This window comes from Pyricularia pennisetigena (assembly GCF_004337985.1).
Source record: "Pyricularia pennisetigena strain Br36 chromosome 4 map unlocalized Pyricularia_pennisetigena_Br36_Scf_6, whole genome shotgun sequence".
NCBI lineage: Eukaryota > Fungi > Ascomycota > Sordariomycetes > Magnaporthales > Pyriculariaceae > Pyricularia > Pyricularia pennisetigena.
The window spans coordinates 1,113,398-1,126,323 of NW_021940918.1; the positions used below are offsets into that span (position 1 = coordinate 1,113,398).

Consider the following 12,926-nt stretch of genomic DNA (forward strand, 5'->3'; position numbering starts at 1 on the left):
CAGGATGCCTGATTTGATGAGGAAAATCGTGCAGTGATAATTACTTTGCAAGCCAGAAAACTCGTCGTCTCCATCAGCATCCGAGCCATTCGTAACCAGGATTTTGCAAGGGCACTTAGTGGTTGGTACATTCAGCTACCAAATGCCATCTTACCTAACCTGGAGGTGCCCAAGGTAGCTGGTAATATCATTTACTAAAGTCACCTCCAAAAAAGGCTCGACGACAAAGCTGAGACCAGCCACCCGGCCACCAGGCCGACTTATCGCCAAGTATTTTGTACTCGGGGCCTGTTTTCACTTCTTCATTCTCACCCAGAACAAAAACTCCCCGACGTGCCTAACGCCAAGGCAGGCGACGTCGATTCGTCTTGTTTTTTTTTTTTTTTTTCTTTCTTTTTTTTTTCTGTCTCCCTCCCCCTCTTCCCTGACGTTAGGTCGGTGGCCAACTCCGACGCCATCTATCGTCGCAATTTCATTTCAATTCAATTCAATTCAAACTACTACACTCACTACCCGCCTGCCTGCCTACCTACCTTAGCTATCGTGCCCGTCTCCCATATTGTCCGCCTTGTCGCACAAGGCCCCAAATTATGACAAATCGTCGTCTGAGGCCCAGCATCCTCTATCCGAACTTCCACAAAGCTGCAACATTGAGCAGTCCCTGAAGTTTGCTTGCTCATTGGCGCCGTTACACCCTGCTTGATGATGTGGGAGGCCGTTTCCTGGACCCATTCAGGAGCCAACCGCCGGTGCTTAGCACACCTAGGAGAATTCATCCAGAGGTGGCGCCTCTCTCCCTCACCGACTCGCTCTACTCCGCACAAACACGCACGCAGCACGGCCGCGTCGCCTGCCCATTTGTTGTAAACAATCGACAGCAGCACGCTCGAGTCGAGTGAGGGGGTGCATAGCTGGGCAACGCAAACGCTGCTGCTGCTATTGGCATTGACGGGGAATCATGTCGACAAATACGGGTGAGTTTGATTACCGATGTAATCCCGGCAGCCCTTCACCTAAATTTTTCCCCCTAACCTTGTACCCGAAAAAATGATACTTGACTGAGCAAGCATTTGGTCGACAAAAAAAAAAAAATGACACAATGCATTGGCACAGCTTGCTGATTGCATCACTTCCACAGAGACAACTCCCCAGACTGCACACGATACCACACAACCTTCTTCCGTTTCGGCGTCCACGGGTGGTGCTGCCCTCGAGGCACCCTCGGCTGCGACGCCCGCATCACCGAATCGACCGCGCAAAGTTGCGCCTCTCCCGTTGGGTCCTATCGCCCACCAGCCTTCGGTCCCGACTGCTCCCGAAACCTTAAGCGCGATAGTTGACGCGCAGCATACGCCGCAGCAGTTTGCACCCCGTCAAGCACAGCTTCAGCAGATACAGCCGCGACCATCGTCCGCCGACGCGGGCCCGCCTCCGTCACCATCGGGCGCCATCCCATGGACAGGTCCCACCTACGCGAACGGTTACAAGGACGGACGCGTTAAGGACCCAGTTCCCAGCAACCTTAGGGGCAAGGCCAACCCGCACGGCGGTAGCTTTAGTGTTATGCATATTGACATCAACACAGCCGAGGCGAAGAGACGGGACGAAATTGCGAAACGTACCAGTGAGAGGACAGAGCGTGCCGCCAAGATGGCGCAGATGGCCGGATATACATCTTTTTCTCGGAGGAGACTCGACGAGGCACCGAACTCACCGGTAGCCAATCTGTCGAGTTCCTCTCTTAGCATGACATCAACCGCCACCCCGAATGCACAGACTGGTCCCCGACAGACCAGTCTCGACCCAAAACAAACCAAAGAGGAGCAGGCGCGCCTGTTGACTCTCCTTCGAACCCTCAACCCAGTTTCAGTCGTCGATCAGCTCTGCAAGGGACTTGCCTATTTCGGCGGCATTCCAGGTGCTCCTCCTCCCGAGGACGGAGTCTTCCCGGAAAGTGCTGAGAAGAACGGCTCTGGGAACCAATTTGTTGGCTTTATAGCTGAAATATTTCCACATCAGATCAGCAACCAAGCTCTGAATATGAGCCCAACGCGATCATACACTTTACTTCAAGACACGATTGACGACGCCTCCATGCCTCCGAAAAACATGTCTGCATCGCCGCCCAAAGAACCCGGCAAACGACCAAGAGGTCGCCCGAAGGGCAGCAAGGCCACCAAGGTCCGTAAGGACAAGGGTATGAGGAAAGTTCTTGCCAAGGCGCCTGGGGGCCACGGTGCTTCGATGGATCCCACATCATCAGTGGATGTTGATTCAAGCTGGGTCGATGTGGAAGAGAACGTAGGACACACACCAGGCGGGCAGGGAGTTCCCGGTCACATGGCACCCGCCGGCGATCAACAATATTCGGTTCCGAAAAAGAGAGGAAGGCCCAAGGGATCAAAGAATCGACCAAAGGAACATACAGGGGATCCAAACGCAAACGGCGATATGGGTACGCCCAACCCCAAAATGAAAAAGCCCAAGAAGCAGAGAAACGGGGCTGTCGATGACGGAGAGCCTTTCGACATGAATGGCCATCATCAAGGCAACACGGCTGAGTCTGCCATGGCGGCCATGAGGTCCTTACAACACACGAACAGTATGGCCCCGATCTCACTCACGCCAACCAATCAGCCCAACTCGACCACATACATGAGCCCACCAGCGCATACAATAGGCACGCCGACCGGAGCAAAACGGAAGAGAAACCCGATGACCGCTTCGAACCCAGATGGGAATGGACCAGAGACAGCTGGTCCTGGTATGGGCGGAATGCCACATTCTTTCATGGCAAATGGGCAGCTACCACCGCCAGTCGCCATGTCTCAGCCACCCAACAAGCGCCAGCGCCAGAGCAGAGATGGAAATAGTGTATCAGGAACGCCCGGAAATGTGTCTGGTGCACCAGGAGATTCGAGTCTCCCTGTTGTGGGAGATGCCGTGGTGGGGGATGATGGTTTTGAAAATCGAATTTCGACAGTTACCAACGATGACATCGAGACGTTCGAGGCGCTACAGTCCCAGCTGGAACAGGAGACGGAGAGATCTCGCGTTCAAAATCACAGCCCACATGGACAAGTGCCTTTGTCGCAGTCACGTGGGCCAAATCACTATGAGAACTCCAACCACAGCATACCCCTTGGGACACAGCACAGCAGTACTCGTGTCTCAGAGGGCGAGGGTCGTACTAATAGCACGAGCCAGCCATTTCAGCAGCAACAGCAGCAGCAACAGCAGCAGCCGCCACCGCCATCGCAGCACCACACACAACAGACGCGACAACTGTCAGTCTCGTCCCAGCCACAGCAGCAGGCTCCAATGCAACCTCCTCGCAGCTCATCCCAGCCATACTACGCGCAGGTCGACGGCAACTCCTCATACTCCCAGCAATCTCAGCAATCTCGGCCGCAGACGCAACAGCAACCGGCATCATCGCAGCAGTTTCCAGCTCAATCCCAGTCCCAGGCTCCGCAGCATTACAACTCGCAGCAATCGCGGCAACAGCAACCGTATAACTCGTATCAGCATTCGCCTCAAGCCTACACTGCACCCCAGCAGACGGCTTCGAGGTATCCGCTCTCCCAACAACAACAACCACAACAACAACCGCAACAATCCCACCAACAACAAAGACATCAACCACAAAGGCCGACGGCAAACACAGCAGTCAACGACACCGCCTACAGGCCAAGCAGCACGACCTCAGCCGTGGGATTCAGCTCACCTTCATTCGGCTCGCAGCATGGCAGCCAGCAGGCATCAGCGGCGCCCTCGGTGAACACATATGCCCCGACTAGAACGAACTCTTATAGTAGCACGCCCATGCGTCAACGACAGTCCCAGCCTGGTCCAGTATCTCATAATAACATGTCGGCCAATATGGAATCATTCCACGGCTTCGATACTGGCACCAACTCACTGTTCGACAATATGGGTCTCGATCCTTCGTCCCATGCGCCACTTGGACTCGCCGCTCCGTATAATCTCAACAGCGGTGGTGGCGTGGCGCGTTCTTCTTCAGGGTCTACAACAGATTTTGGTCAAAGTTTCCCTGCAGATAGATACTACAATGGTGTTCGTCGCTAGAGCGCACGAATGGCCATATTAGGATATCGGAGGATTTGTGGGTGATTTGTGCCCAGAGCAGTAAAGGGGGTGGTTTTTTTTTTCTTGTTCAAGGGAGGGGTTATTTGGCTTGCAAGCGGCATTCCTTGAAATCTTGTCTCTATTTTCTTCCTCGTTACAAACATTGGTCAAATTTGGGCGCACGGGTTTGTGAAGGAAAGCAATCATATCATGTATCGAGATTACCCTTTTTCTCTTCATCTCTCCAAGAGAGTAATCCGGACGGACAACAGTGGGTTAATAATAATGATTGGATGGGTTTGTATAATGCCTGTTACGACTTGATGCCAAACTACTCACAACATCTGCATCTCATAGATATAAAATCTGAGCGTTGACCTTTTTGTTCTCGCATTTGTCGTGAATGCCTGCAACACTGCCAATATCACACTCGTATTTTCGTACACGTTTTTATGTACAACTAGTTGGTCAGGGCTGTCTCTCTCTCTCTCTCTCTCTCTCTCTCTCTCTCTCTCTCTCTCATCCCACTGCTAAGCCGCCAAGCCCTTGATATCCGACAGTAAATTTTATGGATGGAACATGTACGTGCAGGTCGTCATGATTGCTGCTAATTGTGTCTGACGAAACAGGAATGTATCCAAGAAATAATAACAACACATGAGATTCAGAGACAAAGAGACACATGTATTTCATGGCCAAAAAGGCAGAGAGTAAAGAAAAGGTATTTTGCAAATCAAAAGACAAAAGAGAAGAAAATGACAAAGCATGACGCTAAATAAATTGCGCGCCTTCCCCTGGTGCCCCAAGAACGCTCGGGGGGGACAATATAATCAATCCTCTTCTTAAAACTGAGGAACCGAAAACTCCTGGAATGCTTTATGTTCATACAAAGGAAATAATAATGAAAGACTAGTCATGTTTGTGTCGGGAAAGCCGTCAAAAAAACTTTCACATCTCGGCGCGCAACTCGGCCATGGCTTATTCGAGCGGGTCGTCCTCTATCGACTCGAGTGGTGGCCTGATCGAGTCTGAACCCCCTTGTCCGTACCACCATTGGTCCTCCTCGGCCATGCCACCTTCGCTGATGAGCTCCAACATCATCTGCGCGTTTCGTTTGATCTCTGCCGGACGCTGAACGATCTTGCGATCCAGGATCAAGGCTTCGGCAGTATGGAGCCACATCTGTTGTAGAGGTGGCAGGTCCGGAACCAACATCTGTAGGTGCTCCCATGGTAAAGTAGCCATGGGCATTCCCTCAGCCAGGCTGGTTGTGAATATGGGGTTGTTTACATTGCCATATCCCGAGTCTATCGATCCCCGTGTAGCTGCTGATGAGCCTTCACTGGGCTTGTTGTCTTTGGGAATCGCTGCCATAGACTTTTTCCTACCCAAACCCATCAAACTTCGCTTGGTTTTGGATGATATCGTTGGTTCGGGTGCCGTTGGCTGGCTGACGCTCTTGTACCAATTATCGACCACGGTCCGACGAGTGTTATACCCCTTGACCTCCCAAAACTTTTCAACCTGGCGCAAGCCGCCGACGATGAGTGCAGCAACATGAACCTCATCCGCTGGCTTCTCTCTCAGGTAACCTCTCACTGTCCGCTCGACCCTACCGGCGTATGATGGTGGCCGTAATCTTCTGCAGAATGACGAAACCACCAGAGGAAAAACCTGATGCACATGCAGCAGTGTGCGATCATCGTACATGTTCATGACCTCGACCTCGATAGGGTTGAGTGTATATGGTGTATGACGTAAGCCGACTCCCTTGTTATCAATAAGATATTGGAGGTGCCGTTCTCTGTACGTCTCGAAAAAGTGGAAAATAGTAAAGATGAGCGGGATGAGGCGCCGCCGCATGCGCTCCCATGAGGGAGCAAATTCGCGCCTCTCTATCTCGGTAACCCTCAAGAATATCTCTTTGGTGACTCTCTCACAAATAAAATATGCCAACTTGGCTGCCACGTGGAGGCGGTGCCATATACCGCAGAGATGGTGCAAGTTTGGTTTTGCACCGTCAGGCAACGGATACAGCCTCTTGGCGTATGCGGGAGTGTTGTTTTCCAGGTGATACCTGGCAATCGGCACCTCGTTTAATGTTATCATGCTATGCCATGCTCGTGATGCTGACCTGAGATTCAAGATATCGGAAAGTGGCAACGAAGCTACGATCTCAACCTGCAACTCGACGGGTAATGCGATAAAGAGCTGGTCGAACGGTAGGCTATGGTTGACATGACCTCGTTAGCCTACAAATCACAATCAAAATATCTCCAAGAGAGCCCAAGTCCCATACCTTGTTCTTGAGCCATCAGCCGAGACTTGGCTCAAGCTGGGGTCCGACCCGACTATGGACGAGGCCGCATGTTTCGAGGACCAGAACCTAAATGCCTTCTTCTTCTTGGGCGCTTCGGGATGAGCAGCTTCAGATGCGTCAAAAGCTTTCTGTTGCCGCAGAGGTAGTATAAATTCCGACTGCGCTATTGAAGGTCCCGGCTGTGACGTCTGCGTTTCATGGGTGGTATTCGACTTGTTTTCCTGGTTGAGCTTGTCGAAATATGTCCGGGATGCAAACTCGGTTATATGTAAATGATCCGCCGGGATATGCCGTGGGGTGGCCATAGTGTCGGATATGTGGCGTCTCGGAGAAGGCGAAACGAGGAAGAAGCGAAGGACTGGTTGATTTGTTGGCCTGAAACCCCGTTATCGAGTGACCCAGAACTCGACAGTTGGGCCGTAGGTGATTATAGATGTCGCGGGCCTCAAATCAAGCATATTTGAGCATCTAACAGTCGGGACTTCGTGATGGACCTGCGAGTCGACAAGGGACAACTGGCCTAAGGATTGTGAATAACTAGAATGGGTTGCGCCGGCGGAGCGATGGGCGGGTTTGTGTATCGGTCCCGTAGTCACCGTGGTCAGGTTCGTCAAGATCCTCTCTGGACTTGAACCCTTTGGTTTCTGACTTGACTAGAATCAATGTTGCAGCCAATGATTCTTGTCTGGGATAGTTAGGCAAGATGCTTCCCGACCAAAGAGTCCTGCTCCAAGTAGGCGCCTGGGATTGAAAGCTGGGCTGAAGTAAGGATCAAAGGAATATTAAAACGAGTGGGCGTGTAACGATTGACAGAACCGAGAGCCGTGGGTTGCTTTGTCGAACCGCTTCGTTTGATTAATGTCTGTGCGATAGTTGTGGATGAGACGACAGAGGCACAAGTCGCACACACGATAGAATGATAGGTGCCTCAGATAGGTAGTCGTGCAGGCTCCTTGAGTCGGGTCGCTTCACGAATATGCCGCCAGATTATGAGGGAAATGGGGCGATAGCGACCGACTGAGGACAATAGGCCTAGGTAGGTTTATCGTCGGCTGGAAAGATTGATCTAGGGCTCGGACTGTCACGCAGTGGATCTCACGATCTTTCCCCAGATTCCCCCTTTCTTTTCTCTTTGCCTCGCCAAGGTGATTCGGGCCCGGTCGGTCGTTACGTCGTCGGATCGCTTTGATCGAATCGTTGTCGACCGGGTCGTTAATTGCGCGCTCTTTATTCGTGCGTTCTGGTGCGACTTTGCCGAATTGCTCGAAGACGCCGGGGAAGAAGGAGAGGTATTCTGAATGAGAACAAGAGAAAGAGACTGGAGAGACTTGAGGCACCCAAGATAACGAGCGAATGGAGTGCGCGCCCGGCGGTACAACGGTGATTATTGGGTCGGTACGGGTAATGGGTGGGGAGCCAGCATAAACCGGGCGGTTGCTCGCAGAAGTCGGTAGACTGACTTATAATTCGACTGCTTTAAGATGCGAGATTGTGGATTGATTTAACTGCAGGAAGCTCACAAGCAATCAATCGCATGCAAGCTGCAGTCCAAGTGAGTGAAGCCGTGTCCAGCTTTTGGTTATCTGGACGGAGATATGTGTCTTTTCTCTTTTTTTGTTGGCACTTTAATTGGCATGTGTGGTGGGATCTGTCTGATAGCACAGCGAGCGCTCGTGGGACGAAAACGGGGACGGGGCAGTCGGACAAAAAGAGCAAGTATGCCTTTTTTTGATGGGGGTGGGTTCAACTTGTGGGAAAGGGGGAGGGGGGTGTGCTGGGCTGCCACTTGCTCACTGCTGCTGTGAACAATCTGTGTGAGGTTGCCTCTGCCAAAGTGCAGGAGGCCATGGCTAGTTTGCAGTACTGTACCGGGGCGGCGGAGGCGTGCTCGGCCTCATTGTGGGGAGGATTTTAGACCCAGATGTTGGTCCACTTTTGGCTGAGGGGTTCGAGCCAGCCCACCTGGCGGGCAAGCCCGCGTGGGCGAGAGCCAGGCGAGGAAAAACAACCGAAAAATAAAAAGAACAAAAGACGAGGAAACCTAAGACATCAATCAGACCGACCGACCAACCAACCGACCGACCCTACATTACTACGTTCAGTACCCCCCCCTCCCAGTAGTAGCTATGTAAGGTAGGTAGGTGGTACATAGAGTCACAACGGGCTGCGACGTAATAGTACTTTTACTGCAACGCTGAAAGGCACTTCACCCGCATTTATTACTAGGTCCATCTTTTGTAAACCTACTTGTAGACAAAACAACCCAGAGCCAAGGAATTCTCCGAGTATCTCCCCATTGGTGGACGTCGTGGCATCCCAGTTTGGTTACCACCGTTGATGATTGGACCTGCAGACCGGCTCGGCTCTCGATTCGGCCCTGTTCAGGTTTATTTGATGAAATCTCGAATTTTGCTCAATCACACTCTGGGGGTCTATCTTGGCTTGGCCTCAACCTGCATTGCATTGCATTCTTCACAGGCGAAAACATTCACTCACCACTTGTTAGGTACTCCCAGGTACTTATGTTAAATTGTTCTAGCACGATCTACGTGGTAATAGTGCTTACAGAGTACGGCCGAGTGGGTGAACAAATTCATGAACCTGCACCTGACGGTTTTAAATCGCGGCCATTTATTTACCTCTCGACAAGAACCAGGCTTTTTTTTTTTTTTCTTGTAAATTAATTTCCCGAGGGTTGTTTATCGGAATTGAGGATGTGGTTTCCCGCTTCTTGCCTGCGCCTTTCAAACCCGCGGGCGAGAACACAAAACAAAGAAATAAAAACGAAAAAGAGCCATGGCCGACCCGAGCTTTGGTGGATTCCGCGACAGGGAAAAGTCTCCGCAGGTCACAATTTAGCCGCGAGTCTGCATCCCAGTACAGTAGATTAATCTGCGCCTGCTGACCTCAGCTTTTTAAAGAAGCAAAAGGTGGTGATAAATGCCAATAGACAAACAAAAGGAAGGGTCCGATTGTCTCATTCTCGGCTCTTTGTGCCCATGCTTGCGGATATGCAGATGGCATGCAAGCCATCCGTCCATCCACTCGAACGTGCTTGGAGAAACGGATTTACCGCAACGCAGGCGGATAATGAACGGAACAAGAAATAAATGTCTTACTGTCATGACCTGACTTTTTGGGAGGGGCCCAGAGCCTGTTGGGCTGAAAGACAGACTTAGAACACCCGACGGCTTTTCCGGCCATCTATCTATCTCATTTCGCCTCTTCGGCTCTTTGACTGGCGTCTCCATCTCGCTCAGTTGACAGCAAGTCGATGTTTACGTCTGTGTGTGGAGATGCTGTACTTTTTTTTCTCACCTCTTGAGATGAAATATAACATGAGTATCAGTCAGCCTTTCACTAGTTCTCGTATTGTATCTTTCAGCTACATCATTGAGAATAGAGTCTTTCGACATCAAACAAAAAAAAAAACGTTTACCCGCAACGGCAAGGCCGAGACTCGTCGATGCTACAAAGGGATAACACTGCCGGCAGCTTAATGGACACACGGCGAGGGGTGGCCGGTCAGATAGACAGCGAGATCACACAACCTAACTTGGAGGTGCATTAATTAATTAAGATGCAGCCGATACACAACCTGGGAGACCGGTTTTGGTATTCCCAACCCCCCAAAGGGCCGTCGTTGCGCCATCTTGATGTAGATCGCATCACATCGCATCGTCAGCACTCATCATCAGGCACTATACCTGGGATAGTGATTCACATCCAATGGCTCGCGTCTGGCTCGCGGCAAGCCTTTTTCTGCCTCTTGTTCGGCCTAGCTTCGAGAAAGTTTACTACTCGAAGAGGCTCTAAACTGTATGACCGTATCAAGTCGGTCGTTTTGGTCGAAGGGGTTACCCGGGACACTATTGCTTGTCGAGCCTTGTTTGAACAGCCCCTAAAAAAAAAAAAAAAAAAAAAAAAAAGACATTGTACCTTATGAGATCATGAGATAATGCTTAGACTAGGTGTGTGTTCGACAAACTCTCATCCACAAAAACACCAAGAAATTCTCGCCCACGATGGCCTGATCAAAACCCCCCGGGGTCATCGAAGGGCCCCGTACAGACTAGAGATGATCGTGGCTTTCGGTGCCGAGGGGCATGAGGCTATATCAAGCCACCCAACAAGCCCAGGAAAAGCTAACTGACAATGCAGGAGGTACGCGGCCAGCCAGCCGAGGGCTTGTGCCTTCGCGTCCCATCCTAAGCGATTGATTGATTCCCTTCGATCGCTCCCGGGGGGTTCTTTTTTCCCGTCAGGAATGTGTTGGTTGTCAATCGCGCTCCTAAAATGATGGCGGTCTGATGAAGCGAGAGAAGCAGCCAGTAGTCAGACAGGAAGTCCCCCTTGCGGCGCTTCTCCGGTCAGTATCTTTTGTTTTTCCCTCTCTCCCTCTCTATCTCTTTTTTTTTTTCTCCGGTGCGGGTTTTCAGCGCTTGTTGAACAAGTCGGTTTGATTGGTCAAGGAACGCAAGCTGCTTTCCTTATCACTTCCATTTCTATATCCGGCCTTTCTGGCTATCTCGGTTCCCTAGTAAAACATACCTTACCTACGGGTGCCTGGGTTTGCCTTACTGGCCGGGGTTGGCTGATTGACTTTTGAACTTTGTATGGCTTCCAGAAATTCGAGCGACACCAACTTGATTGATGACTGCCTGCCTTGCCAAGATAAGACGATCCGTAAAATTCGCTGATATTCCAAGTTTTTGGCCCATGTTTTTAATACCAAATTATGACTGGATAGACAGAATCAGGCCCCACTGCTTGTAGTCATGTTTTTCTGTTCCCCCATTTTTTCTCCTTCTTTTCACGGGGACCCTAGGTACTTTGCTCTGCCGGCCGCTGTCATCCACTCTCCAGTGCTCCACCGCTGTGGAGGTCATGGAGCAACATTAAGTCACCTAAAAGGTAACCTTACTATGCAGGTAGCTTGAGCTAGGTGACCTGATTAGATAGCTGTACGTGATTGTATCGTAGAGTCTCCGTCCTTTAATGTCATAATTATCCCATGTCCGCATGCTCCAGTTCACTTTGTCATGATTTTTTTTTTTTTCGTCCAACCCCATGCTATCGGGCCTTCAAGTGTGATTTGCAGGGCCTTTTGCATCACGCTCCGCCCTGGTCGCAGAAACTTCGCAGCTAAATGACCCGGCCTGCGTTCATCCTTTCTTTGCACGAGTCGGTCCGTCTATGCCCGAGACATGCAATCAGTGGTGTCATGATGCCAAGAAGGTCCAGACAGATAGGCACATTGTCGAAAATGTCTGCATCTTTGTTTCCCTCAAATCTGGTTCACCCGTTATTGCTCAGCCTCTGGGCCGATGCAAACATGAACATACACACACACACGCACAAAAGAAGAAGAAGAAGAAGAAGAAGAAGAAGAAGAAGAAGAAGAAGAAGAGAGAAAAATAGCACATATCGGACCTTTGGAGCCGGGACGTTTCTCTATCTTTTTTTTTTCTCTTCTGTTCCTTGTTTAATCCGTTTCTTTCGGTCCGATGGCCACTGATTCATGTAAACCCGAACCCCGCAAAAGGCCCCCTTTGTGAGTGAAAAAAAAAAAAAAAACACTCCACCTTGGCTATCCAGAAGGGCAGTCACTTGGTGATCTTGTAGAATAGAAAGAGGATGCACAAAATGAGATACATCAGTTCAATGTGTCATGATATCTCAGAAATGTGCAACCTCAAACCAATCAAATCGATCGGTCTGTCTGCCGAACAGTTGCCGTCGAGACTGCATTTTGTAAGCATTTCCAAAGGCCGACTGCGAGCACCTATAGAGCAAGCCACAGAATAGAAACCTCCCGAAGGCGTTCCCGCAGGACCAATCTCAAATTGACACCAAAATCCATCGGAATCGACTTCAAAGCTCGTCATAATTTATGGGTTGGCCACCAAGATCGACGATAAATCGTCCGCTGCTACCAGACGGCGTCTTGGTCAAACGTTCGGCCGTTGAATATCATCATTACAGATCGCGATACTGAGCAAAAGCGCAATATAGCCCTGTGAGACTCTATCGAGGTAACTTCTCGATGGCTATTGAGCTGTCTGGCCCTGTCATTGAAATTTTATCTTCTTTTTTTTTTTCCTCAACACACCTGGGCCGTCCCAATTAATTTTCGCATAGTTTCCCATTCCGCCTTGCCCGCGTTAGCCCGAGTTACAGTATTTTACTGCTATTAATAAATATACGCCATGGGCACATGCTTCTTTGCAGTTCTCACAGGGTCGGATCCTTGTCATCTACTTTGTATGAAGCACACAGTCCCACATAGTCCGAACGCCACTGCGCCAGCTTGCAGTTGCGGCTGAGTTGCGATATCCCGACGGACTTTTCGGCGTGGGTTCGGCTGCCCCCCACCTGCTCACGATTGCTAGTTCTGGTGCTATGGGAGACTAGGGCAGGAGGTAGTCAGGGAGCAACGTCAACCAGCCCGTCCAGCCAGTACCGGTAGAGTGGGCAAACGCTTACCCTAGATTAGAAGCAGCTAACGAGGCACGAA

At 50.6% G+C, this 12,926-nt stretch overlaps 2 protein-coding genes across 2 annotated transcripts; one reads left to right on the forward strand and one right to left on the reverse strand.

The window, feature by feature from the left end:
- Positions 1 to 958: 958 nt before the first annotated feature.
- PpBr36_05933 (uncharacterized protein) lies at positions 959 to 4,089 on the forward strand (the record flags this gene model as incomplete). The annotated part of the gene is made up of 2 exons (XM_029893081.1): positions 959 to 974; positions 1,139 to 4,089. The coding sequence occupies 2 exons, from the start codon at positions 959 to 961 to the stop codon at positions 4,087 to 4,089; spliced, it is 2,967 nt and encodes a 988-aa protein (XP_029746137.1).
- A 978-nt stretch (positions 4,090 to 5,067) lies between these two features.
- Positions 5,068 to 6,714, reverse strand: PpBr36_05934 (uncharacterized protein; the record flags this gene model as incomplete). Its single annotated transcript, XM_029893082.1, has 2 exons — positions 5,068 to 6,316; positions 6,389 to 6,714. The coding sequence occupies 2 exons, from the start codon at positions 6,712 to 6,714 to the stop codon at positions 5,068 to 5,070; spliced, it is 1,575 nt and encodes a 524-aa protein (XP_029746132.1).
- Positions 6,715 to 12,926: the final 6,212 nt, after the last annotated feature.